This window comes from Salmo salar, unplaced genomic scaffold, assembly GCF_965601325.2.
Source record: "Salmo salar unplaced genomic scaffold, fSalSal1 ptg000578l, whole genome shotgun sequence".
In the NCBI taxonomy this organism is placed as follows: Eukaryota; Metazoa; Chordata; class Actinopteri; order Salmoniformes; family Salmonidae; genus Salmo; species Salmo salar.
This window is the reverse complement of record NW_027675424.1, coordinates 533,452-559,657: the sequence shown is the minus strand read 5'-3', so window position 1 is coordinate 559,657 and position 26,206 is coordinate 533,452. Positions and strand designations below refer to the sequence as shown.

Below are 26,206 nucleotides of genomic sequence, written 5' to 3'. Positions count from 1 at the left end.
TGGTGTTGTGTAGTTGTGTTGTCATGTTGTGAATGTTGTATTGTAGTAACCAACTGTATTTAATGGTGTTATGTAGTTGTGTTGTCATGTTGTGAATGTTGTATTGTAGTAACCAACTGTATTTAATGGTGTTATGTAGTTGTGTTGTCATGTTGTGAATGTTGTATTGTAGTAATCCTCAACTGTATTTAATGGTGTTATGTGGTTGTGTTGTCATGTTGTGAATGTTGTATTGTAGTAACCAACTGTATTTAATGGTGTTATGTAGTTGTGTTGTCATGTTGTGAATGTTGTATTGTAGTAACCAACTGTATGTAATGGTGTTATGTAGTTGTGTTGTCATGTTGTGAATGTTGTATTGTAGTAACCAACTGTATTTAATGGTGTTATGTAGTTGTGTTGTCATGTTGTGAATGTTGTATTGTAGTAACCAACTGTATTTAATGGTGTTGTGTAGTTGTGTTGTCATGTTGTGAATGTTGTATTGTAGTAACCCTCAACTGTATTTAATGGTGTTATGTAGTTGTGTTGTCATGTTGTGAATGTTGTATTGTAGTAACCAACTGTATTTAATGGTGTTATGTAGTTGTGTTGTCATGTTGTGAATGTTGTATTGTAGTAACCAACTGTATTTAATGGTGTTATGTAGTTGTGTTGTCATGTTGTGAATGTTGTATTGTAGTAACCAACTGTATTTAATGGTGTTATGTAGTTGTGTTGTCATGTTGTGAATGTTGTATTGTAGTAACCAACTGTATTTAATGGTGTTATGTAGTTGTGTTGTCATGTTGTGAATGTTGTATTGTAGTAGGCCTAACCCTCACCAACAGAGACAGCAACAGACGACACAGAGAAAGTGATGGAGAGAGGCAGAGGATGGGAGTGTACAGTAGACTGGGATTCTAATTACTGCACTGCGCGCGCGTGTGTGTGTGTGTGTGTGTGTGTGTGTGTGTGTGAGTGTGTGTGTGTGTGTGTGTGTGTGTGTGTGAGTGTGTGTGAGTGTGTGTGTGTGTGTGTGTGTGTGTGTGAGTGTGTGAGTGTGTGTGTGTGTGTGTGTGTGTGTGTGTGTGTGTGTGTGTGTGTGTGTGTGTGTGTGTGTGTGTGTGTGTGTGTGTGTGTGTGTGTGTGTGTGTGTGTGTGTGTGTGTGAGAGGGTGTTTTGGTACTGTAGGATTCTTTAATCAATGTGGCTCATTGGACAGGTCAGAGTCTCAACACAATTGAAAATTTACCATCAATAAAACACCAAATGCTGTAATTTCTTGTGGAAGAATGGTGTCACATCCCTCCAATAGACTTCCAGACAGTTGTAGAATGTTTGCCAAGGCTCTCTGTAAGAGCTGTAAAGAGAGAGGGACTCGGAGAGAGAACAGGTAGAACCTGATATGTAAATGAGCAGAGCAAACGAAAGTAACTTTCAACGACCGAATGATCATTCAGACTCTGTTTCTATTGAGAGATAAAAGGTAAGATGACGATTGTCATGTGTATTAATATAGTTGATGATATTGTAATGTGTATTAATATAGTTGATGATATTGTTGTGTGTATTAATATAGTTGATGGTATTGTTGTGTGTATTCATATAGTTGATGGTATTGTTATGTGTATTAATATAGTTGGTGATATTGTTATGTGTATTCATATAGTTGATGATATTGTTGTGTGTATTCATATAGTTGATGGTATTGTTGTGTGTATTAATATAGTTGATGATATTGTTGTGTGTATTCATATAGTTGATGGTATTGTTATGAGTATTCATATAGTTAATTATATTTTTGGTGGACAGTGTTTTAATAGTCCTACTCTCTTTAAAATGTTTTGGATATAAATTAGATGCGTGGGGTGAATTCGTTCTGTGCCCATCTGTGTGCCCCAGGGTGATCGCTCCTACACTATCTACAATCTAAAAGGGTTCTTTGGCTGTCCCCATAGGAGAACCCTTTGTAGAACCCTTTTTTTGGTACTAGGTAGAACACTTTTGGGTTCCGTGAAGAACCCTTTCCACAGAGGGTTCTACATGGAAGCCAGAAGGGTTCTACCTGGAACCCAAAAGCGTTCTCCTATGGGGACGGCCGGAGGACCCGTTTGGAACCCTTTATTCTAAGAGTGTACTGTATCATAGGTCTATAGACTTGTCTTCTCAAAACAGGCTTAAAACACAACAAGCAGCAAACAAACATGTTCTCTTTATAATCTACAGTTAACTCTTTTCACTCAGGAAGGTATGTTGTGTGAAAGAGAGACAAATAAATAATGTTCGAGAGACTAACAACAACTTACACTTCCTCAAAACAGTTTGTGGTATTCATTAGTGCCCACCGTAGCAAAACGTTTGGCAACAGAAACCGTTTAGGTCACATTGTACAGCGTTTAGAGTAAACGGTTCATGTTTTATTTAACATCTTAAAACTGTTGGCTGTGGAGTAAACTAATGAATACAACCCAGGTTGTCGCCTACGACTCGGCATGCTGATACCTGCCTCTTGCTGAAACCTGAACGTAGCCTGAGGGGTATACTATGATACAGGCTTGATATACTGGTTTTCTAAAGCTAGCCAGCTTCAGTTAGCTTCACATTCCAGCTCAGGCCTCACCCATCAGAATATACAGAACAGAACAGAAAAAAATCACAATGAAGTTTCAAGGTGAGAATCCTGCCAGGGATTATTGTAAAGTGTGTAGATAAATTAAATGTAATGTTAGTATAGTGAATGACAGTAAAACACTCCTAACGGTCTACTACTACTGAGACAGGTTGGTGTAATGTTAGTATAGTGAATGACAGTAAAACACTCCTAACAGTCTACTACTACTGAGACAGGTTGGTGTAATGTTAGTATAGTGAATGACAGTAAAACACTCCTAACAGTCTACTACTACTGAGACAGGTTGTTGTCAGTTTAATCAGACAAAATGGAGCTGACTGGATGTGGTCAAGTCAAATTCAATATATCAATATTCAGATACTATAGTTCAGGTGCGACCTGGGTTCACTTCCCTGCCCAGCTGTTTGCTACATTGGTGTCAGAAGTGGTATGGTGTCTGTGAGGTCATCAGAATGGACCGGATGTGTGAGGGGTCTGAGTAGCTGAAGCACGGGACTAATTAACACTGATACTGGGTTAACCCTATTGATACTGATACTGGGTTAACACTATTAATACTGATACTGGGTTAACCCTATTAATACTGATACTGGGTTAACCCTATTAATACTGATACTGGGTTAACCCTATTGATACTGATACTGGGTTAACCCTATTGATACTGATACTGGGTTAACACTATTAATACTGATGCTGGGTTAACCCTATTGATACTGATACTGGGTTAACACTATTGATACTGATACTGGGTTAACACTATTAATACTGATACTGGGTTAACACTATTGATACTGATACTGGGTTAACACTATTAACACTGATACTGGGTTAACCCTATTAATACTGATACTGGGTTAACCCTATTAATACTGATACTGGGTTAACCCTATTGATACTGATACTGGGTTAACCCTATTGATACTGATACTGGGTTAACACTGTTAATACTGATACTGGGTTAACACTATTGATACTGATACTGGGTTAACAATATTAATACTGATACTGGGTTAATCTTACTTGGGGCGGCAGGTAGCTGCGCTCCAACGCTCTAGAGCGTTGGATTAGTAACCGAAAGGCTGCAAGATCAAATCCCTGAGCTGACAAGGTAAAAATCGGTTGTTTACCCCTGAACAAGGCAGTTAACCCACTGTTCCTAAGCCATCATTGAAAATAAGAATTTGTTCTTAACTGACTTGCCTAGTAAAATGAATAAATAAATAAATACTGGGTTAACCCTATTTGTGCGATGCATAGGGTGTTTTCCTTGTTCACCAGCGACCTGGGTTCACTGCCCTGCACCACTGTTTGCTACAATATTAATATCATAGACTATCTGTTAAACGAAGAGACACCACAATATGAGTGAAAGGATTTCAGGATAATATCAGTGAGTGTTGATTTAGAGTTGTCTTCTGGGTTCATCCTTGTAGCTGCCTTTATCAACAGGGTGAAATGTAACAAATGACATCAGAGTTGGGAGGTAACCAGGTCCCTGTTTAAATCACCATGACAACCATTTCATTATTTCTCCAGAGCAGCAAGGGAATCTAGAGACTCAACCTTTGTAGAATCACAATCACCTTTATTCACCAAGTACATTTACACGTACATATGTAGGATCTTAATTTGAGGCAGTTTACTACAGCAGAAAAATATTCCTGCAGCAACAGAAAATGTGAATTATTATGTGAATTATAATTAATGGACATTTTTGTAGGGGTTACTACATTTTTCGTAAGGAAAACACAAGTCTGAAATTTCTAAGTGGAAATTACAAACTTCAGAAGCCTTTTTAAACCTCAAATACATTTCAAGTTTTACATTTCCTGCATTGCTGGAAAGTTCTTCTGCAGTGGGGGTGATCAAATTAAGATCCTACATCTGTACACATAATTGTACATGGGGATATGTATGGGGGTCTATAACATCCAATCACAGAGGTTTACATCAGCTGACAGTTGCAATGTTATTGCTAATAATTCAAACTGCCCTTTTCAGATAAAGACATAAACTCTGTACAGATGTAGGATCTTAATTTGATCACCCTGATGCAGAAAAACTAAACTTGTAGTGTATTTGAGTGTAATTAAACTTTAGAAAAGGTTTCTGAAGATGATAAATTCCACTTTTCCATTTTAAAACTGTTCATTAATTATAATCCACACAATAATTGAAATGTCCTGTTTCTGCAGGATTATTTTCCTAGTGTAGCAAACCGGCTCAAATTAAGATCCAACATCTGCAGCAATATACCTCTCTCTAATGTATATGGCTATATTGAGATTCACTTTTGACCATTTGACATCTTGTATTTCCTGTTGTTTAGGCTGGTTGAATGAGTTGCCTGTGAAAGCTACTTCATCTGCAAGAAAACAGGCGGCTGCACCAGTGACTGTCAGAAGTTTTGTGATTTCCTCATATGAACGTGAAAGTAAGTGTGTTGTCTATGCAGTTACAAAAATGGCTGTTGAAACTGTGGCACATATTTCTCGGTAACATTGAATAAATGTGTTGGTATGTAGGAAAGACGGGCAGACTCTCGTACTGTTGGTCTAGACTGCCTACAAACTATTATAAGGCTATGATCACTTATCATGCCGACAAACCTGATGGTCTCTGTGAACTGATCTGAACAGGTTTAGACTGGTCATCTATGATATGTAGGTTATATACAGTACATTCTCTGTCCTGCTACTGGTAGGACTATAACATTATGTTGATCTGAACAGGTTTAGACTGGTCATCTATGATATGTAGGTTATATACAGTACATTCTCTGTCCTGCTACTGGTAGGACTATAACATTATGTTGATCTGAACAGGTTTAGACTGGTCATCTATGGTATGTAGGCTATATACAGTACATTCTCTGTCCTGCTACTGGTAGGACTATAACATTATGTTGATCTGAACAGGTTTAGACTGGTCATCTATGATATGTAGGCTATATCTGAGGTATAGACCTTGATCTGCATTTCACTAACAAACTGCTATTATACATTATAACCTAGTCTACTTTACATAATATAAAACCTCTTACTTGTTGCAAATAAACGTTGAATGTATCAATGATTTCCCCCTCAGATCAATCATGTCCGTTTTAGCCCTTCTGTCTACATTCTCAGATACATTTAGAAAACAACAGATTGAAAGACAATAAATAGTCTACTGTTAGTGAATACAAATAAGTGTGAGACATGGCCTTGTGTTGCTGTACTGTCTATAACTACCTTAACAAACAGTGACTTATTATTATTATTATTACTATTATTATTATTATTATTATTATTATTGTTATTACTATTATTATTATTATTATTATTGTTGCTGCACTGTCTATAACTACCTAAACCAACAGTGACTTATTATTATTACTATTATTATTATTATTATTATTGTTGTTGCTGTATTGTCTAGAACTACCTTAACAAACAGTGACTTATTATTATTATTATTGTTGTTGACAGTTACATTTATATTTACATTTAAGTCATTTAGCAGACGCTCTTATCCAGAGCGACTTACAAATTGGTGCATTCACCTTATGATATCCAGTGGAACAACCACTTTACAATAGTGCATCTAGATCTTCTAAGGGGGGGGGGGGGGGTTAGAAGGATTACTTTATCCTATCCTAGGTATTCCTTAAAGAGGTGGGGTTTCAGGTGTCTCCGGAAGGTGGTGATTGACTCCGCTGTCCTGGCGTCGTGAGGGAGCTTGTTCCACCATTGGGGTGCCAGAGCAGCGAACAGTTTTGACTGGGCTGAGCGGGAACTGTGCTTCCTCAGAGGTAGGGGGGCCAGCAGGCCAGAGGTGGATGAACGCAGTGCCCTTGTTTGGGTGTAGGGCCTGATCAGAGCCTGAAGGTATGGAGGTGCCGTTCCCTTCACAGCTCCGTAGGCAATCACCATGGTCTTGTAGCGGATGCGAGCTTCAACTGGAAGCCAGTGGAGAGAGCGGAGGAGCGGGGTGACGTGAGAGAACTTGGGAAGGTTGAACACCAGACGGGCTGCGGCGTTCTGGATGAGTTGTAGGGGTTTAATGGCACAGGCAGGGAGCCCAGCCAACAGCGAGTTGCAGTAATCCAGACGGGAGATGACAAGTGCCTGGATTAGGACCTGCGCCGCTTCCTGTGTGAGGCAGGGTCGTACTCTGCGAATGTTGTAGAGCATGAACCTACAGGATCGGGTCACCGCCTTGATGTTAGTGGAGAACGACAGGGTGTTGTCCAGGATCACACCAAGGTTCTTAGCACTCTGGGAGGAGGACACAAGGGAGTTGTCAACCGTGATGGCGAGATCATGGAACGGGCAGTCCTTCCCCGGGAGGAAGAGCAGCTCCGTCTTGCCGAGGTTCAGCTTGAGGTGGTGATCCGTCATCCACACTGATGTGTCTGACAGACATGCAGAGATGCGATTCGCCGCCTGGTTATCAGAAGGGGGAAAGGAGAAGATTAATTGTGTGTCGTCTACATAGCAATGATAGGAGAGACCATGTGAGGATATGACAGAGCCAAGTGACTTGGTGTATAGCGAGAATAGGAGAGGGCCTAGAACAGAGCCCTGGGGGACACCAGTGGTGAGAGCGCATGGTGCGGAGACAGATTCTCGCCACGCCACCTGGTAGGAGCGACCTGTCAGGTAGGACGCAATCCAAGCGTGGGCCGCGCCGGAGATGCCCAACCCGGAGAGGGTGGAGAGGAGGATCTGATGGTTCACAGTATCAAAGGCAGCAGATAGGTCTAGAAGGATGAGAGCAGAGGAGAGAGAGTTAGCTTTAGCAGTGCGGAGAGCCTCCGTGACACAGAGAAGAGCAGTCTCAGTTGAATGCCCAGTCTTGAAACCTGACTGATTAGGATCAAGAAGGTCATTCTGAGAGAGATAGCAGGAGAGCTGGCCAAGGACGGCACGTTCAAGAGTTTTGGAGAGAAAAGAAAGAAGGGATACTGGTCTGTAGTTGTTGACATCGGAGGGATCGAGTGTAGGTTTTTTCAGAAGGGGTGCAACTCTCGCTCTCTTGAAGACGGAAGGGACGTAGCCAGCGGTCAAGGATGAGTTGATGAGCGAGGTGAGGTAGGGGAGAAGGTCTACGGAAATGGTCTGGAGAAGAGAGGAGGGGATAGGGTCAAGTGGGCAGGTTGTTGGGCGGCCGGCCGTCACAAGACGCGAGATTTCATCTGGAGAGAGAGGGGAGAAAGAGGTCAAAGCACAAGGTAGGGCAGTGTGAGCAGGACCAGCGGTGTCATTTGACTTAGCAAACGAGGATCGGATATCGTCAACCTTCTTTTCAAAATGGTTGACGAAGTCATCCGCAGAGAGGGAGGAGGGGGGGGGAGGGGGAGGAGGATTCAGGAGGGAGGAGAAGGTAGCAAAGAGCTTCCTAGGGTTAGAGGCAGATGCTTGGAATTTAGAGTGGTAGAAAGTGGCTTTAGCAGCAGAGACAGAAGAGGAGAATGTAGAGAGGAGGGAGTGAAAGGATGCCAGGTCCGCAGGGAGGCGAGTTTTCCTCCATTTCCGCTCGGCTGCCCGGAGCCCTGTTCTGTGAGCTCGTAGTGAGTCGTCGAGCCACGGAGCAGGAGGGGAGGACCGAGCCGGCCTGGAGGATAGGGGACAGAGAAAATCAAAGGATGCAGAAAGGGAGGAGAGGAGGGTTGAGGAGGCAGAATCAGGAGATAGGTTGGAGAAGGTTTGAGCAGAGGGAAGAGATGATAGGATGGAAGAGGAGAGAGTAGCGGGAGAGAGAGAGCGAAGGTTGGGACGGCGCAATACCATCCGAGTAGGGGCAGAGTGAGAAGTGTTGGATGAGAGCAAGAGGGAAAAGGATACAAGGTAGTGGTCGGAGATTTGGAGGGGAGTTGCAATGAGATTAGTGGAAGAACAGCATCTAGTAAAGATGAGGTCAAGCGTATTGCCTGCCTTGTGAGTAGGGGGGAAGGTGAGAGGGTGAGGTCAAAAGAGGAGAGGAGTGGAAAGAAGGAGGCAGAGAGGAATGAGTCAAAGGTAGACGTGGGGAGGTTAAAGTCAACCAGAACTGTGAGAGGTGAGCCATCTTCAGGAAAGGAACTTATCAAGGCGTCAAGCTCATTGATGAACTCTCCAAGGGAACCTGGAGGGCGATAAATGATAAGGATGTTAAGCTTGAAAGGGCTGGTAACTGTGACAGCATGGAATTCAAATGAGGAGATAGACAGATGGGTCAGGGGAGAAAGAGAGAATGTCCACTTGGGAGAGATGAGGATTCCAGTGCCACCACCCCGCTGGCTCGATGCTCTAGGGGTATGTGAGAACACGTGGGCAGACGAAGAGAGAGCAGTAGGAGTAGCAGTGTTGTTGCCTTGTTGGCTGCAGACCGGCAGTTCCAGAGGCTGCCGGAGACCTCCACGTGTTAACCACAACCAACATGCTGGATCTCTGTTTAGTTGTTACTGTGTTAACCAACATGCTGAATCTCTGTTTAGTTGTCACTGTGTTAACCACAACCAACATGTTGGATCTCTGTTTACAGGGGTCAGTGCTCTAAAATGAGTCTCTCTGGGGAGAGAGAGGAGGGGGGCCCTGCCTCTAAAATGAGTCTCTCTGGGGAGAGAGAGGAGGGGGGTCCTGCCTCTAAAATGAGTCTCTCTGGGGAGAGAGAGGAGGGGGGTCCTGCCTCTAAAATGAGTCTCTCTGGGGAGAGAGAGGAGGGGGGCCCTGCCTCTAAAATGAGTCTCTCTGGGGAGAGAGAGGAGGGGGGCCCTCCCTCTAAAATGAATCTCTCTGGGGGACATGACACCAAAGCTAAGAGGTGAGATAACAATTTTATGAATAATTTATTACGTTTATTTCCTAAATAAATAGCTATCTTAAGGTGAATGCACTTACTGTAAATCTCTCTGGATAAGAGCTTCTGCTAAATCAGGGGTTCTCAATCCGGGGTCTGCGGAGGTACTGCAGGGGTTCTGCAGGAAGTGTGGGGAGTGGTGGTGTATCCAGGGAGAAAACTAAACTAATATTCTGAAATGTCATTGTGGTCTTATGTTCCCATCTATTGGAATTATTTAGCAACTGCAGTAGTGCTGAAAAAATGTGTTATTCCTTACTAAAGTAGTAATTACTGAGAATTACTAGTTAATTGTATCACTTACAATCATAAAATAACAACTTATACCATAACAAACAATTAAACTGACATAAACCTAAATCACTATATATGTAGTTATTTAGTTAATTACCAAATTGAGCCGGTCAGTCACATTTGAGAGTGAGGGAGATATATAGCATTTTGCATAAAAAAACATGATTTTTGTCTCTCTGAAATGAAACCATCAAGTGATAGATTTTAAACAAATCCTTGTCTGTGAGAGATGTAATAATTAATACATAATTTCTTTAAACAATAAAAGCTCATTTCTGTAAAGTGATATGTTGCATGTTGGAACTCTTCTTATGTTTCCCATCTGAGATCAGAGTAGATGAGAGATGTAATGTTTGTCTCTGTTGTGTTGAAGACCAATCAAGCAGGAGAGACCAGCCTCCCCTGTACCCAGCTGTGTGTCCATGAAGAGTGACCAGTCTATGGATCATCCTATAGAGTTTAGAGAGGGAGACTTTTCTACTGAACAAAGGTAAGAAGAACTCATGGGTCATGGTCAGTGAGTTAAACAACATTGTCTCTAGTCATTTCTCCTCTCCCATTTTCACATTTCTTTTGGTTGTTTTCATAATCCATAGGCTAATCCTTTTGTCCATTTTCATAGTCCTAAAACAATATTAAACAAACACAATATTCCCTCCCTGTTTGTGTGTGTGTGTGTGTGTGTGTGTGTGTGTGTGTGTGTGTGTGTGTGTGTGTGTGTGTGTGTGTGTGTGTGTGTGTGTGTGTGTGTGTGTGTGCTCTCCCTGGATGAAGAGATATAATCTCTATCCTGATTGCCTAGTCACTTTTATCCTTACCTACCTGTACATATTACCTCAATTACCTAAACTACCTGGTACCCCTGCACATTGACTCAGTACTGGTACTCCTTATAGTCTCATTATTACCTCAACTACCTGGTACCCCTGCACATTGACTCAGTACTGGTACTCCTTATAGTCTCATTATTATCTCAACTACCTGGTACCCCTGCACATTGACTCAGTACTGGTAATCCTTATAGCCTCATTATTACCTCAACTACCTGGTACCCCTGCACATTGACTCAGTACTGTTACTCCTTATAGTCTCATTATTACCTCAACTACCTGGTACCCCTGCACATTGACTCAGTACTGGTACTCCTTATAGTCTCATTATTACCTCAACTACCTGGTACCCCTGCACATTGACTCAGTACTGGTACTCCTTATAGTCTCATTATTACCTCAACTACCTGGTACCCCTGCACATTGACTCAGTACTGGTACTCCTTATAGTCTCATTATTACCTCAACTACCTGGTACCCCTGCACATTGACTCAGTACTGGTACTCCTTATAGTCTCATTATTACCTCAACTACCTGGTACCCCTGCACATTGACTCAGTACTGGTACTCCTTATAGTCTCATTATTACCTCAACTACCTGGTACCCCTGCACATTGACTCAGTACTGGTACTCCTTATAGTATCATTATTACCTCAACTACCTGGTACACCTGCACATTGACTCAGTACTGGTACTCCTTATAGTCTCATTATTACCTCAACTACCTGGTACCCCTGCACATTGACTCAGTACTGGTACTCCTTATAGTCTCATTATTACCTCAACTACCTGGTACCCCTGCACATTGACTCAGTACTGGTACTCCTTATAGTCTCATTATTACCTCAACTACCTGGTACCCCTGCACATTGACTCAGTACTGGTACTCCATAGTCTCATTATTACCTCAACTACCTGGTACCCCTGCATATTGACTCAGTACTGGTACTCCTTATAGTCTCATTATTACCTAAACTACCTGGTACCCCTGCACATTGACTCAGTACTGGTACTCCTTATAGTATCATTATTACCTCAACTACCTGGTACACCTGCACATTGACTCAGTACTGGTACTCCTTATAGTCTCATTATTACCTCAACTACCTGGTACCCCTGCACATTGACTCAGTACTGGTACTCCTTATAGTCTCATTATTACCTCAACTACCTGGTACCCCTGCACATTGACTCAGTACTGGTACTCCTTATAGTCTCATTATTACCTCAACTACCTGGTACCCCTGCACATTGACTCAGTACTGGTACTCCATAGTCTCATTATTACCTCAACTACCTGGTACCCCTGCATATTGACTCAGTACTGGTACTCCTTATAGTCTCATTATTACCTAAACTACCTGGTACCCCTGCACATTGACTCAGTACTGGTACTCCTTATAGTCTCATTATTACCTAAACTACCTGGTACCCCTGCACATTGACTCAGTACTGGTACTCCTTATAGTCTCATTATTACCTCAACTACCTGGTACCCCTGCACATTGACTCAGTACTGGTACTCCATATAGCCTGATCTCTGAGAGTGAGACAGATATATATTATTACTGTGTTAAACCTAGCAGTACTACTGATTTCTCTGAGAGTGATGCAGATATATATTATTACTGTATTAAACCTAGCAGTACTACTGATTTCTCTGAGAGGCAAATATATATTATTACTGTATTAAACCTAGCAGTACTACTGATTTCTCTGAGAGGCAGATATATATTATTACTGTATTAAACCTAGCAGTACTACTGATTTCTCTGAGAGGCAGATATATTTTATTACTGTGTTAAACCTATCAGTACTACTGATTTCTCTGAGAGGCAGATATATATTATTACTGTATTAAACCTAGCAGTACTACTGATTTCACTGAGAGGCAGATATATATTATTACTGTGTTAAACCTAGCAGTACTACTGATTTCTCTGAGAGGCAGATATATATTATTACTGTGTTAAACCTAGCAGTACTACTGATTTCACTGAGAGGCAGTTATATATTATTACTTTGTTAAACCTAGCAGTACTACTGATTTCTCTGAGAGGCAGATATATATTATTACTGTGTTAAACCTAGCAGTACTACTGATTTCTCTGAGAGTGAGACAGATATATATTATTACTGTGTTAAACCTAGCAGTACTACTGATTTCTCTGAGAGTGAGGCAGATATATATTATTACTGTGTTAAACCTAGCAGTACTACTGATTTCTCTGAGAGTGAGGCAGATATATAGCATTTAGCAAAAAAACATTATTTCTCTCTCTGAAATGAAACCATCAAGTGATAGATTTTAAACAAATACATGTCTGTCACTGAACAACGCCATGCCATGATTAGATAGTGAAATAACACACCAATCTCTTCCATAATTTCTTTAAACCATAAAGGCAAATTTCCGAACATTTCTGTAAAGTGATATGTTGCATGTTGGAGCTCTTCTTATGTTCCCCATCTGAGATCAGAGTAGATGAGAGATGTAATGTTTGTCTCTGTTGTGTTGAAGACCAATCAAGCCGGAGAGAACAGCCTCCCCTGTACCCAGCTGTGTGTCCATGAAGAGTGACAAGTCTATGGGTGAACCTATATACTTTAGAGAGGGAGACTTTTCTACTGAACAAAGGTAAGAAGAACTCATGGGTCATGGTCAGTGAGTTAAACAACACTGTCTCTAGTCATTTCTCCTCTCCCATTTTCACATTTCTTTTGGTTGTTTTCATAATCCACAGGCTAATCCTTTAGTCCATTTTCATAGTCCTAAAACAATATTAAACAAACACAACGTGCCCTCCCTGTGTGTGTGTGTGTGTGTGTGTGTGTGTGTGTGTGTGTGTGTGTGTGTGTGTGTGTGTGTGTGTGTGTGTGTGTGTGTGTGTGTGTGTGTGTGTGTGTGTGTCCAGAGGTCTTAACCTATAGAAGGACTATAGTATGTTTAGTCCCAGAGGTCTTAACCTAGAGGACTATAGTATGTTTAGTCCCAGAGGTCTTAACCTACAGAAGGACTATAGTATGTTTAGTCCCAGAGGTCTAAACCTATAGAAGGACTATAGTATGTTTAGTCCCAGAGGTCTTAACCTATAGAAGGAAGGACTATAGTATGTTATAGATACTTCAGTCCCCAGAGGTCTTAACCTATAGAAGGACTATAGTATGTTATAGATACTTCAGTCCCCAGAGGTCTTAACCTAGAGGACTTTAGTATGTTTAGTCCCAGAGGTCTTAACCTATAGAAGGACTATAGTATGTTGTAGATACTTCAGTCCCCAGAGGTATTAACCTATAGAACGACTATTGTATGTTTAGTCCCAGAGGTCTTAACCTACAGAAGGACTATAGTATGTTTAGTCCCAGAGGTCTTAACCTATAGAAGGCTTAACCTAGAGGACTATAGTATATTCAGTCCCCAGAGGTCTTAATCTATAGAAGGACTATAGTATGTTTAGTCCCAGAGGTCTTAACCTATAGAAGGACTATAGTATGTTATAGATACTTCAGTCCCCAGAGGTCTTAACCTACAGAAGGAATATAGTATGTTACAGATACTTCAGTCCCCAGAGGTCTTAACCTATAGAAGGACTATAGTATGTTATAGATATTTCAGTCCCCAGAGGTCTTAACCTATAGAAAGACTATAGTATGTTTAGTCCCAGAGGTCTTAACCTATAGAAGGACTATAGTATGTTTAGTCCCAGAGGTCTTAACCTATAGAAGGACTATAGTATGTTTAGTCCCAGAGGTCTTAACCTATTGAACAACTATAGTATGTTTAGTCCCAGAGGTCTTAACCTAGAGGACTATAGTATGTTATGGATACTTCAGTCCCCAGAGGTCTTAACCTATAGAAGGACTATAGTATGTTATAGATATTTCAGTCCCCAGAGGTCTTAACCTATAGAAAGACTATAGTATGTTTAGTCCCAGAGGTCTTAACCTAGAGGACTATAGTATGTCTAGTCCCAGAGGTCTTAACCTAGAGGACTATAGTATGTTTAGTCCCAGAGGTCTTAACATATAGAAGGACTACAGTATGTTTAGTCCCAGAGGTCTAAACCTACAGAAGGACTATAGTATGTTATAGATACTTCAGTCCCCAGAGGTCTTAACCTATAGAAGGACTATAGTATGTTTAGTCCCAGAGGTCTTAACCTATAGAAGGACTATAGTATGTTTAGTCCCAGAGGTCTTAACCTATTGAACAACTATAGTATGTTTAGTCCCAGAGGTCTTAACCTAGAGGACTATAGTATGTTATGGATACTTCAGTCCCCAGAGGTCTTAACCTATAGAAGGACTATAGTATGTTATAGATATTTCAGTCCCCAGAGGTCTTAACCTATAGAAAGACTATAGTATGTTTAGTCCCAGAGGTCTTAACCTAGAGGACTATAGTATGTCTAGTCCCAGAGGTCTTAACCTAGAGGACTATAGTATGTTTAGTCCCAGAGGTCTTAACATATAGAAGGACTACAGTATGTTTAGTCCCAGAGGTCTAAACCTACAGAAGGACTATAGTATGTTATAGATACTTCAGTCCCCAGAGGTCTTAACCTATAGAAGGACTATTGTATGTTTAGTCCCAGAGGTCTTAACCTACAGAAGGACTATAGTATGTTTAGTCCCAGAGGTCTAAACCTACAGAAGGACTATAGTATGTTATAGATACTTCAGTCCAGAGAGGTCTTAAGCTATAGAAGGACTATCGTATGTTTAGTCCCAGAGGTCTTAACCTATAGAAGGACTATAGTATGTTATAGATACTTCAGTCCCCAGAGGTCTTAACCTATAGAAGGACTATAGTATGTTTAGTCCCAGAGGTCTAAACCTACAGAAGGACTATAGTATGTTATAGATACTTCAGTCCCCAGAGGTCTTAACCTATAGAAGGACTATAGTATGTTTAGTCCCAGAGGTCTTAACCTAGAGGACTATAGTATGTTCAGTCCCCAGAGGTCTTAACCTATAGAAGGACTATAGTATGTTATGGATACTTCAGTCCCAAGAGGTCTTAACCTACAGAAGGTCTATAGTATGTTATGGATACTTCAGTCCCCAGAGGTCTTAACCTATAGAAGGACTATAGTATGTTTAGTCCCAGAGGTCTTAACCTACAGAAGGACTATAGTATGTTTAGTCCCAGAGGTCTAAACCTACAGAAGGACTATAGTATGTTATGGATACTTCAGTCCCCAGAGGTCTAAACCTAGAGGACTATAGTATGTTTAGTCCCAGAGGTCTTAACCTATAGAAGGACTATAGTATGTTTAGTCCTAGAGGTCTTAACCTACAGAAGGACTATAGTATGTTTAGTCCCAGAGGTCTAAACCTACAGAAGGACTATAGTATGTTTAGTCCCAGAGGTCTAAACCTACAGAAGGACTATAGTATGTTATGGATACTTCAGTCCCCAGAGGTCTAAACCTACAGAAGGACTATAGTATGTTATGGATACTTCAGTCCCCAGAGGTCTTAACCCAGGAGGTAGATTACTCAGCTGTTCTAGTGGTCTGAGGCAGGAGGTAGATTACTCAGCTCTTCTAGTGGTCTGAGACAGGAGGTAGATTACTCAGCTGTTCTAGTGGTCTGAGACAGGAGGTAGATTACTCAGCTGTTCTAGTGGTCTGAGGGAGGAGGTAGATTACTCAGCTGTTCTAGTGGTCTGAGACAGGAGGTAGATCACAAGCATTTTCCAAGTGTAATGTTATTGATGGTTTCGGGAAACAGCTCTTTTACGAAATCCATGCGGGTTACTGTTATCAGCTCCTCACAACCCCAAGCTGAACATCCCCCACAACCAGAGCCTGATCGTCAAGGGGGAACCATAAACCTGCCTCTCCAACTCTCCCTGACCTGAGTGTTTTAACTCCTGAGAGTCTAGGGGGGAACCATAAACCTGCCTCTCCATCTCTCCCTGACCTGAGTGTGTTAACTCCTGAGAGTCTAGGGGGGAACCATAAACCTGCCTCTCCAACTCTCCCTGACCTGAGTGTGTTAACTCCTGAGAGTCTAGGGGGGGGAGGGAACCATAAACCTGCCTCTCCAACTCTCCCTGACCTGAGTGTGTTAACTCCTGAGAGTCTAGGGGGGAACCATAAACCTGCCTCTCCAACTCTCCCTGACCTGAGTGTGTTAACTCCTGAGAGTCTAGGGGGGAACTATAAACCTGCCTCTCCAACTCTCCCTGACCTGAGTGTGTTAACTCCTGAGAGACAAGGGGGGAACCATAAACCTGCCTCTCCATCTCTCCCTGACCTGAGTGTGTTAACTCCTGAGAGTCTAGGGGGGGAACCATAAACCTGCCTCTCCAACTCTCCCTGACCTGAGTGTGTTAACTCCTGAGAGTCTAGGGGAACCATAAACCTGCCTCTCCACCTCTCCCTGACCTGAGTGTGTTAACTCCTGAGAGTCTAGGGGGGAACCATAAACCTGCCTCTCCATCTCTCCCTGACCTGAGTGTGTTAACTCCTGAGAGTCTAGGGGGGAACCATAAACCTGCCTCTCGATCTCTCCCTGACCTGAGTGTTTTAACTCCTGAGAGTCTAGGGGGGAACCATAAACCTGCCTCTCCAACTCTCCCTGACCTGAGTGTTTTAACTCCTGAGAGTCTAGGGGGGGAACCATAAACCTGCCTCTCCAACTCTCCCTGACCTGAGTGTGTTAACTCCTGAGAGTCTAGGGGGGGAACCATAAACCTGCCTCTCCATCTCTCCCTGACCTGAGTGTGTTAACTCCTGAGAGTCTAGGGGGGAACCATAAACCTGCCTCTCCAACTCTCCCTGACCTGAGTGTGTTAACTCCTGAGAGTCTAGGGGGGAACCATAAACCTGCGTCTCCAACTCTCCCTGACCTGAGTGTGTTAACTCCTGAGAGTCTAGGGGGGGAACCATAAACCTGCCTCTCCATCTCTCCCTGACCTGAGTGTGTTAACTCCTGAGAGTCTAGGGGGGAACCATAAACCTGCCTCTCCATCTCTCCCTGACCTGAGTGTTTTAACTCCTGAGAGTCTAGGGGGAACCATAAACCTGCCTCTCCAACTCTCCCTGACCTGAGTGTGTTAACTCCTGAGAGTCTAGGGGGGGAACCATAAACCTGCCTCTCCAACTCTCCCTGACCTGAGTGTTTTAACTCCTGAGAGTCTAGGGGGGAACCATAAACCTGCCTCTCCAACTCTCCCTGACCTGAGTGTGTTAACTCCTGAGAGTCTAGGGGGGAACCATAAACCTGCCTCTCCAACTCTCCCTGACCTGAGTGTGTTAACTCCTGAGAGTCTAGGGGGGGGGGGGAACCATAAACCTGCCTCTCCAACTCTCCCTGACCTGAGTGTGTTAACTCCTGAGAGTCTAGGGGGGGGGGAACCATAAACCTGCCTCTCCAACTCTCCCTGACCTGAGTGTGTTAACTCCTGAGAGTCTAGGGGGAACCATAAACCTGCCTCTCCATCTCTCCCTGACCTGAGTGTGTTAACTCCTGAGAGTCTAGGGGGGGGGGAACCATAAACCTGCCTCTCCATCTCTCCCTGACCTGAGTGTGTTAACTCCTTAGAGTCTAGGGGGGGAACCATAAACCTGCCTCTCCAACTCTCCCTGACCTGAGTGTGTTAACTCCTGAGAGTCTAGGGGGGAACCATAAACCTGCCTCTCCACCTCTCCCTGACCTGAGTGTGTTAACTCCTGAGAGTCTAGGGGGAACCATAAACCTGCCTCTCCACCTCTCCCTGACCTGAGTGTGTTAACTCCTGAGAGTCTAGGGGGGGAACCATAAACCTGCCTCTCCAACTCTCCCTGACCTGAGTGTGTTAACTCCTGAGAGTCTAGGGGGGGGGGGGGGGAACCATAAACCTGCCTCTCCAACTCTCCCTGACCTGAGTGTGTTAATTAACTCCTGAGAGTCTAGGGGGGAATAATAAACCTGTCTCTCCATCTCTCCATGACCTGAGTGTGTTAACTCCTGAGAGTCTAGGGGGGAACCATAAACCTGCCTCTCCAACTCTCCCTGACCTGAGTGTTTTAACTCCTGAGAGTCTAGGGGGGGGGGGGAACCATAAACCTGCCTCTCCATCTCTCCCTGACCTGAGTGTTTTAACTCCTGAGAGTCTAGGGGGGAACCATAAACCTGCCTCTCCAACTCTCCCTGACCTGAGTGTGTTAACTCCTGAGAGTCTAGGGGAACCATAAACCTGCCTCTCCAACTCTCCCTGACCTGAGTGTGTTAATTAACTCCTGAGAGTCTAGGGGGGGAACCATAAACCTGCCTCTCCATCTCTCCCTGACCTGAGTGTTTTAACTCCTGAGAGTCTAGGGGGGAACCATAAACCTGTCTCTCCATCTCTCCCTGACCTGAGTGTGTTAACTCCTGAGAGTCTAGGGGGAACCATAAACCTGCCTCTCCAACTCTCCCTGACCTGAGTGTGTTAATTAACTCCTGAGAGTCTAGGGGGGGAACCATAAACCTGCCTCTCCATCTCTCCCTGACCTGAGTGTTTTAACTCCTGAGAGTCTAGGGGGGAACCATAAACCTGTCTCTCCATCTCTCCCTGACCTGAGTGTGTTAACTCCTGAGAGTCTAGGGGGAACCATAAACCTGCCTCTCCATCTCTCCCTGACCTGAGTGTGTTAACTCCTGAGAGTCTAGGGGGAACCATAAACCTGCCTCTCCAACTCTCCCTGACCTGAGTGTGTTAACTCCTGAGAGTCTAGGGGAACCATAAACCTGTCTCTCCAACTCTCCCTGACCTGAGTGTGTTAACTCCTGAGAGTCTAGGGGGGGAACCATAAACCTGCCTCTCCAACTCTCCCTGACCTGAGTGTGTTAACTCCTGAGAGTCTAGGGGGGGAACCATAAACCTGCCTCTCCAACTCTCCCTGACCTGAGTGTGTTAACTCCTGAGAGTCTAGGGGGAACCATAAACCTGCCTCTCCAACTCTCCCTGACCTGAGTGTTTTAACTCCTGAGAGTCTAGGGGGGGAACCATAAACCTGCCTCTCCAACTCTCCCTGACCTGAGTGTGTTAACTCCTGAGAGTCTAGGGGGGGAACCATAAACCTGCCTCTCCAACTCTCCCTGACCTGAGTGTTTTAACTCCTGAGAGTCTAGGGGGGAACCATAAACCTGCCTCTCCAACTCTCCCTGACCTGAGTGTGTTAACTCCTGAGAGTCTAGGGGGGGAACCATAAACCTGCCTCTCCAACTCTCCCTGACCTGAGTGTGTTAAAAAACCTCTTACATCTAGACGTTCCGCTAGCGGAACACCTGCTCCAATATCCAATGATAGGCGTGGCGCGAATTACAAATTCCTGTAAAATACAAAAACTTCCATTTTTTCAAACATATGACTATTTCACAGCATTTTAAAGACAAGACTCTCCTTTATCTAACCACAATGTCCAATTTCAAAAAGGCTTTACAGCGAAAGCAAAACATTAGATTATGTCAGCAGAGTACCCAGCCAGAAATAATCAGACACCCATTTTCAAGATAGCATATAATGTCACAAAAAACAAAACCACAGCTAAATGCAGCACTAACCTTTGATGATCTTCATCAGATGACACACCTAGGACATTATGTTATACAATACATGCATGTTTTGTTCAATCAAGTTCATATTTATATCAAAAACCAGCTTTTGTCATTAGCATGTGACGTTCAGAACTAGCATACCCCCCGCAAACCTCCGGTGAATTTACTAAATTACTCACGATAAACGTTCACAAAAAACATAATAATTATTTTAAGAATTATAGATACAGAACTCCTTTGTGCAATTGAGGTGTCCGATTTTAAAATAGCTTTTCAGTGAAAGCACATTTTGCAATATTCTGAGTAGATAGCCCAGCCATCACGGCTAGCTATTTAGACACCCAGCAAATGTAGCACTCATCAAAGTCAGATTTACTATAAGAAAAATGTTATTACCTTTGCTGTCTTCGTCAGAATGCACTCCCAGGACTGCTACTTCAATAACAAATGTTGGTTTGGTTCAAAATAATCCATAGTTATATCCAAAAAGCGGCGTTTTGTTCGTCCGTTCAAGACACTATCCGAAGTGTTAATAAGGGTGACGAGCATGGCGCAATTCGTGACAAAAGATTTCTAAATATTCAATTACCGTACTCCAAAGCATGTCAACCGCTGTTTAAAATCAATTTTTATGCCGTTTTTCTCGTAAAAAAGCGATAATATTCCGACCGGGAATCTGCGTTTAGGTAAACAGACAAAAGAAAATAAAGCATTCGGTCGACTCGTGCACGCGCCTGAGTCTCACAGTACTGTAACCAGCCACTACCCAAACGCTCTACTTTTTTTCAGCCAGAGCCTGCAAAGCCACGATTCAGCTTTTTGCCGCCTTCTGAGAGCCCATGGGAGCCATAGGAAGTGTCACGTAACAGCAGAGATCCTCTGTAATGATAGAGATAATCAAGAAGGGCAAGAAATTGTCAGACAGGGCACTTCCTGCATGGAATCTTCTCAGGTTTTGGCCTGCCAAATGAGTTCTGTTATACTCACAGACACCATTCAAACAGTTTTAGAAACTTTGGAGTGTTTTCTATCCAAAGCTAATAATTATATGCATATTCTAGTTTCTGGGCAGGAGTAATAATCAGATTAAATCGGGTACGTTTTTTATCCGGCTGTGAAAATACTGCCCCCTAGCCATAACAGGTTAACTCCTGGGCTACTTTATTCCCCTCTGGCTGGGGGTGGAGTCAGTGAGTCACAAACCAGTAAAATATGTAGAGACGGGTCGCTCTCTTTCAAGCTCTGAGATTTAACGATGTTCCTATGAAGGTTCTAACGATTCATTCAGATGCTTTTGGGAAACCAGGCCCTGGATAAGGACATCTGCTAAATGACAAAAGTGTCAAATGTAAATGTTTTACAAACAGATCACATACAAATTTCTTGAATATTTTTTAAAATATATATATATATTGATGTCACAAATGTATCATTTGTACATTTCTTTATTAAAAATGTAGTACCATGTTATTTTTTACTGTATAAAACATAGCAGTACTACTGATTTCTCTGAGAGAGAGATATATATTATTACTGTGTAAAACCTAGCAGTACTACTGATTTCTCTGAGAGTGAGGCAGATATATATTATTGCTGTGTAAAACCTAGCAGTACTACTGATTTCTCTGACAGGCAGATATATATTATTACTGTATTAAACCTAGCAGTACTACTGATTTCTCTGACAGTGAGGCAGATATATATTATTACTGTATAAAACCTAGCAGTAAGACTGATTTCTCTGAGAGTGAGACAGATATATATTATTACTGTATAAAACCTAGCAGTACTACTGATTTCTCTGAGAGTGAGGCAGATATATATTATTACTGTATAAAACCTAGCAGTACTACTGATTTTCTGAGAGTGAGGCAGATATATATTATTACTGTGTTAAACCTAGCAGTACTACTGATTTCTCTGAGAGGCAGATATATAGTATTACTTTATTAAACCTAGCAGTACTACTGATTTCTCTGAGAGTGAGGCAGATATATATTATTACTGTGTAAAACCTAGCAGTACTACTGATTTCTCTGAGAGTGAGGCAGATATATTGCATTTAGCAAAAAACATTATTTGTCTCTGAAATGAAACCATCAAGTGATAGATTTTAAACAAATACATGTCTGTCATTGAACAACCCATGCCATGATTAGATAGTGAAAAAACACAACAATCTCTTTACTAATTTCTTTAAACAATAAAGACTAATTTATGAACATTTCTGTAAAGTGATATGTTGCATTTTGGAATGAAAGTCTTCTTATGTTTCCCATCTGAGCTCAGAGTAGATGAGAGATGTAATGTTTGTCTCTGTTGTGTTGAAGTCCAATCAAGCAGGAGAGACCAGCCTCCCCTGTACCCAGCTGTGTGTCCATGAAGAGTGACAAGTCTATGAATCTACCTATATCCTTTAGAGAGGGAGACTTTTCTACTGAACAAAGGTAAGAAGAACTCGTGTGTCATGGTCAGTGAGTTAAACAACACTGTCTCTAGTCATTTCTCCTCTCCCATTTTCCCATTTCTTTTGGTTGTTTTCATAATCCATAGGCTAATACTTTTGTCCATTTTCATAGTCCTAAAACAATATTAAACAAACACAATATTCCCTCCCTGTGTGTGTGTGTGTGTGTGTGTGTGTGTGTGTGTGTGTGTGTGTGTGTGTGTGTGTGTGTGTGTGTGTGTGTGTGTGTGTGTGTGTGTGTGTGTGTGTGTGTGTGTGTGTGTGTGTGTGACTCCCTGGATGAGGAGATGTAATCTCATGTTTTGTCCACAGAAACCAACAGGAGAGATCAGAGTCAGAGATTCTCAGTGGTCAGTCTTCCCAGAGTCATCAAACAGACCTGGACTCTATATTCAGTGTATGTGGTCCTGTTATGAACATTTGTTTTTGTTTTCCTCAAGTAAAGTTGATCTGTCAATTATTCATGAATGTGTTAATGAGAAAGCATTTGTTCTCTTGCTTAACTTATTTACTTGATTTATTTTAGTTGCTTGAAGAGAAAATGATGACATTTGTGAAGAACGAGCTGAAGATGTTCAAGAGGATTCTTAGTCCAGAACTCCCAGAAGGCTTTGAGAGTCAGAAGCAGGATAAGGAAGTGGTGGATGCTGAAGATGAGAAGCAGGAGAGCAGTGCCAGAGAGGGGGCTCTGAAGATCACACTGCACGTTCTGAGGAAAATGAACCAGAAGGAGCTTGCTGACACACTGGAGAAATGTAAGATCTGTCTGCATCATGTTGAATGCTGTTTTATAACATTTAAAAGCTGTAGCTAAAGTACAGCTAAAGTAGCTGTGTAACTCAATGATATTGTAGCAGCCTTAATTAACACAACACCTAGTGGCCTCATCAAGTAGCAGAAGGGATGTGTTGTGTTGATTAATTTAGAGAGCGAGAGAGAGAGAGAGACAACATTAATAATACCATCAATAATACCAATAATAATATAATCAGTCACACCAGTCTGTAATGCATTATGAAAACATTTACACAGTTATACATTCAGTTAAGAGAATAAATGATTATAATTTCAAATGTTATAACAGTCCTACAATACTGTAGGCATTAAAACAGACGTAATATTAATATCCTCTGTGTTATTTCTAGATTCAGATGAGCTTGCTGAGATTTGCCAACGTGAACTCAAATCTAATCTAAAGAACAAGTTTCAATGTGTATTTGAGGGGATCGCTAAACAAGGAAACCCAACACTTCTCAATAAGATCTACACAGAGCTCTACATCACAGAGGGAGGAACAGGAGAGGTCAATAATGAACATGAGCTGAGACAGATTGAGACAACAACCAGGAAACAAGCAAGACCAGAGTCTGCAATCAAATGTAACGACATCTTCAAACCCTTAACTGGACAAGACAAACTTATCAGAACTGTGCTGACAAAGGGAGTCGCTGGCATTGGAAAAACAGTCTCTGTGCAGAAGTTCATTCTGGACTGGGCTGAAGGAAAAGCCAATCAGGATGTTCAATTTGTGTTTTCATTCCCTTTTCGGGAGCTGAATTTGATGAAAGAGGACAAACACACTTTGATTGAACTTCTCAATCACTTCTCAATGGAAACAAAACAATCAAGAATCTCCAACTATGACAAGTACAAAGTTCTGTTCATCTTTGATGGTCTGGATGAGTGCCGACTGCCCCTAGACTTCCAGAAGAACAAGATCTGTTGGGACGTCACAGAGTCAACCTCAGTGGATGTTCTGCTGACAAATCTCATCGAGGGAAATCTGCTTCCCTCTGCTCTCCTCTGGATAACTACCCGACCTGCAGCAGCCAGTAAGATACCTTCAGGGTGTGTTGACCAGGTGACAGAGGTACGAGGGTTCAATGACCCACAGAAGGAGGAGTACTTCAGGAAGAGATTCAGTGATGAGGACCTGGCCAGCAGAATCATCTCACACATAAAGACTTCAAGGAGCCTCCACATCATGTGCCACATTCCAGTCTTCTGTTGGATTTCTGCAACAGTCCTCGAACACATGCTGAAACATAAGAGAGAAGAGATGCCCAAGACTCTGACTGAGATGTACACACACCTTGTGGTGTTTCATACCAAACAGAAGAATGAAAAGTATCTTGGGAAAGAAGAGACAGGTCCACACTGGAATAAAGAGAGCATTCTGTCACTGGGAAAACTGGCTTTTCAACAGCTAGTGAAGGGCAATCTGATTTTCTATGAAAAAGACCTGAAAGAGGCTGGCATTAATGTCAATGAAGCCTCTGTGTACTCAGGATTGTGCACACAGCTCTTTAAAGAGGAATGTGTTCTGTACCAGAACAAGGTGTACTGCTTCGTGCATCTGAGCATTCAGGAGTTTCTGGCTGCTGTGTATGTGTTCCTCTCATTCATCAACAACAATGAGAATCTCATGGACAAACAGCAAACAAAGTCCAGTATCTTTTCTCTGCTGTACAGAGACAAGTCTGAAGTTACTGTCTACAAGAGTGCTGTGGATAAAGCCTTACAAAGTGAGATGGGAAACCTGGACCTGTTCCTCCGCTTCCTTCTGAGACTCTCACTGGAGTCCAATCAGAAGCACTTACGAGGTCTACTGACAAAGACAAGAAGCAGCTCAAAGACCCATGAAAAAACAGTGAACTACATCAAGGAGAAGATCAGGGAGAATCCCTCTCCAGAGAGGAGCATCAATCTGTTCCACTGTCTGAATGAACTGAATGACCATTCTCTAGTGGAGGAGATCCAAAGCTTCCTGAGCTCAGGAAGTCTCTCAAAACCCAACCTGTCACCTGCACAGTGGTCAGCTCTGGTCTTTGTGTTGCTGACTTCAGAAAAGGAGCTGGATGTGTTTGACCTGAAGAAATACTCCAGATCAGAGGAAGGTCTTCTGAGGCTGCTGCCAGTGGTCAAAGCCTCCAGAGCTGCTCTGTGAGTAAATAAAATGACATATAAGAAGTATTCATCAGGAAGAAATATTATGTTTAGAGAGAAATATGTATTATAATATGTATATTGAAAAACATATTGAATAAATGCATTGATGGAAGATGAATCTATGTGTTGTTTGGGAATATAAACCAAATGCATCTACCGTTGTCCTTCTACACTACTGGTGTTAAATTAACAGTGTGTTTGTGAAGTCATGATGATCTCGTTGCAGGCTGTCAGGCTGTGGAGTCACAGAGGAAGGCTGTGCTTCTCTGGTCTCAGCTCTGAGGTCAAACCCCTCACACCTGAGAGAGCTGGACCTGAGTAACAATGACCTGAAGGATTCAGGAGTGAAGCTGCTCTCTGCTGGACTGTGGAATCCCCACTGTAAACTGGAGACTCTGAGGTCAGAATTCCTGTAGTTGGTCAACAAGTGATAACTGTTCACCAGATCCACATGTGTTTACCAGACACACATAGTCCACACCATATGTGTTTGGACAGTGAAGCTTACAGTTTTGAATGTGGTGCTATGCTCCAGCATTTTGGATTTGAGATGTTTCATATTAGGTGACAGTACAGAATGTCACTTTTTATTTAAAGGTATTTATACATATACAGTCGTGGCCAAAAGTTTTGAGAATGACACAAATATTAATTTCCACAAAGTTTGCTGCTTCAGTGTCTTTAGATATTTTTGTCA

General features: G+C 42.4%; 1 protein-coding gene across 1 annotated transcript; it reads left to right on the top strand.

The window, feature by feature from the left end:
• The first annotated feature begins 23,088 nt into the window (after positions 1 to 23,088).
• On the top strand, positions 23,089 to 25,940 carry LOC145876336 (NLR family CARD domain-containing protein 3-like). Its single transcript, XM_082972125.1, has 3 exons — positions 23,089 to 23,315; positions 23,706 to 25,503; positions 25,736 to 25,940. Exons 1-3 carry the CDS (start codon positions 23,102 to 23,104, stop codon positions 25,923 to 25,925), a joined length of 2,202 nt encoding a protein of 733 aa, XP_082828251.1. The 5' UTR covers positions 23,089 to 23,101; the 3' UTR covers positions 25,926 to 25,940.
• Positions 25,941 to 26,206: the final 266 nt, after the last annotated feature.

Bases quoted from the DNA above. Each gene is read 5' to 3' on its own strand.
- LOC145876336 (XM_082972125.1), top strand. From the start codon at position 23,102: ATGATGACATTTGTGAAGAACGAGCTGAAGATGTTCAAGAGGATTCTT. The intron at 23,316-23,705 runs GTAAGATCTGTC...TGTTATTTCTAG, and splicing joins TGCTGACACACTGGAGAAAT to ATTCAGATGAGCTTGCTGAG. The intron at 25,504-25,735 runs GTGAGTAAATAA...ATCTCGTTGCAG, and splicing joins AAAGCCTCCAGAGCTGCTCT to GCTGTCAGGCTGTGGAGTCA.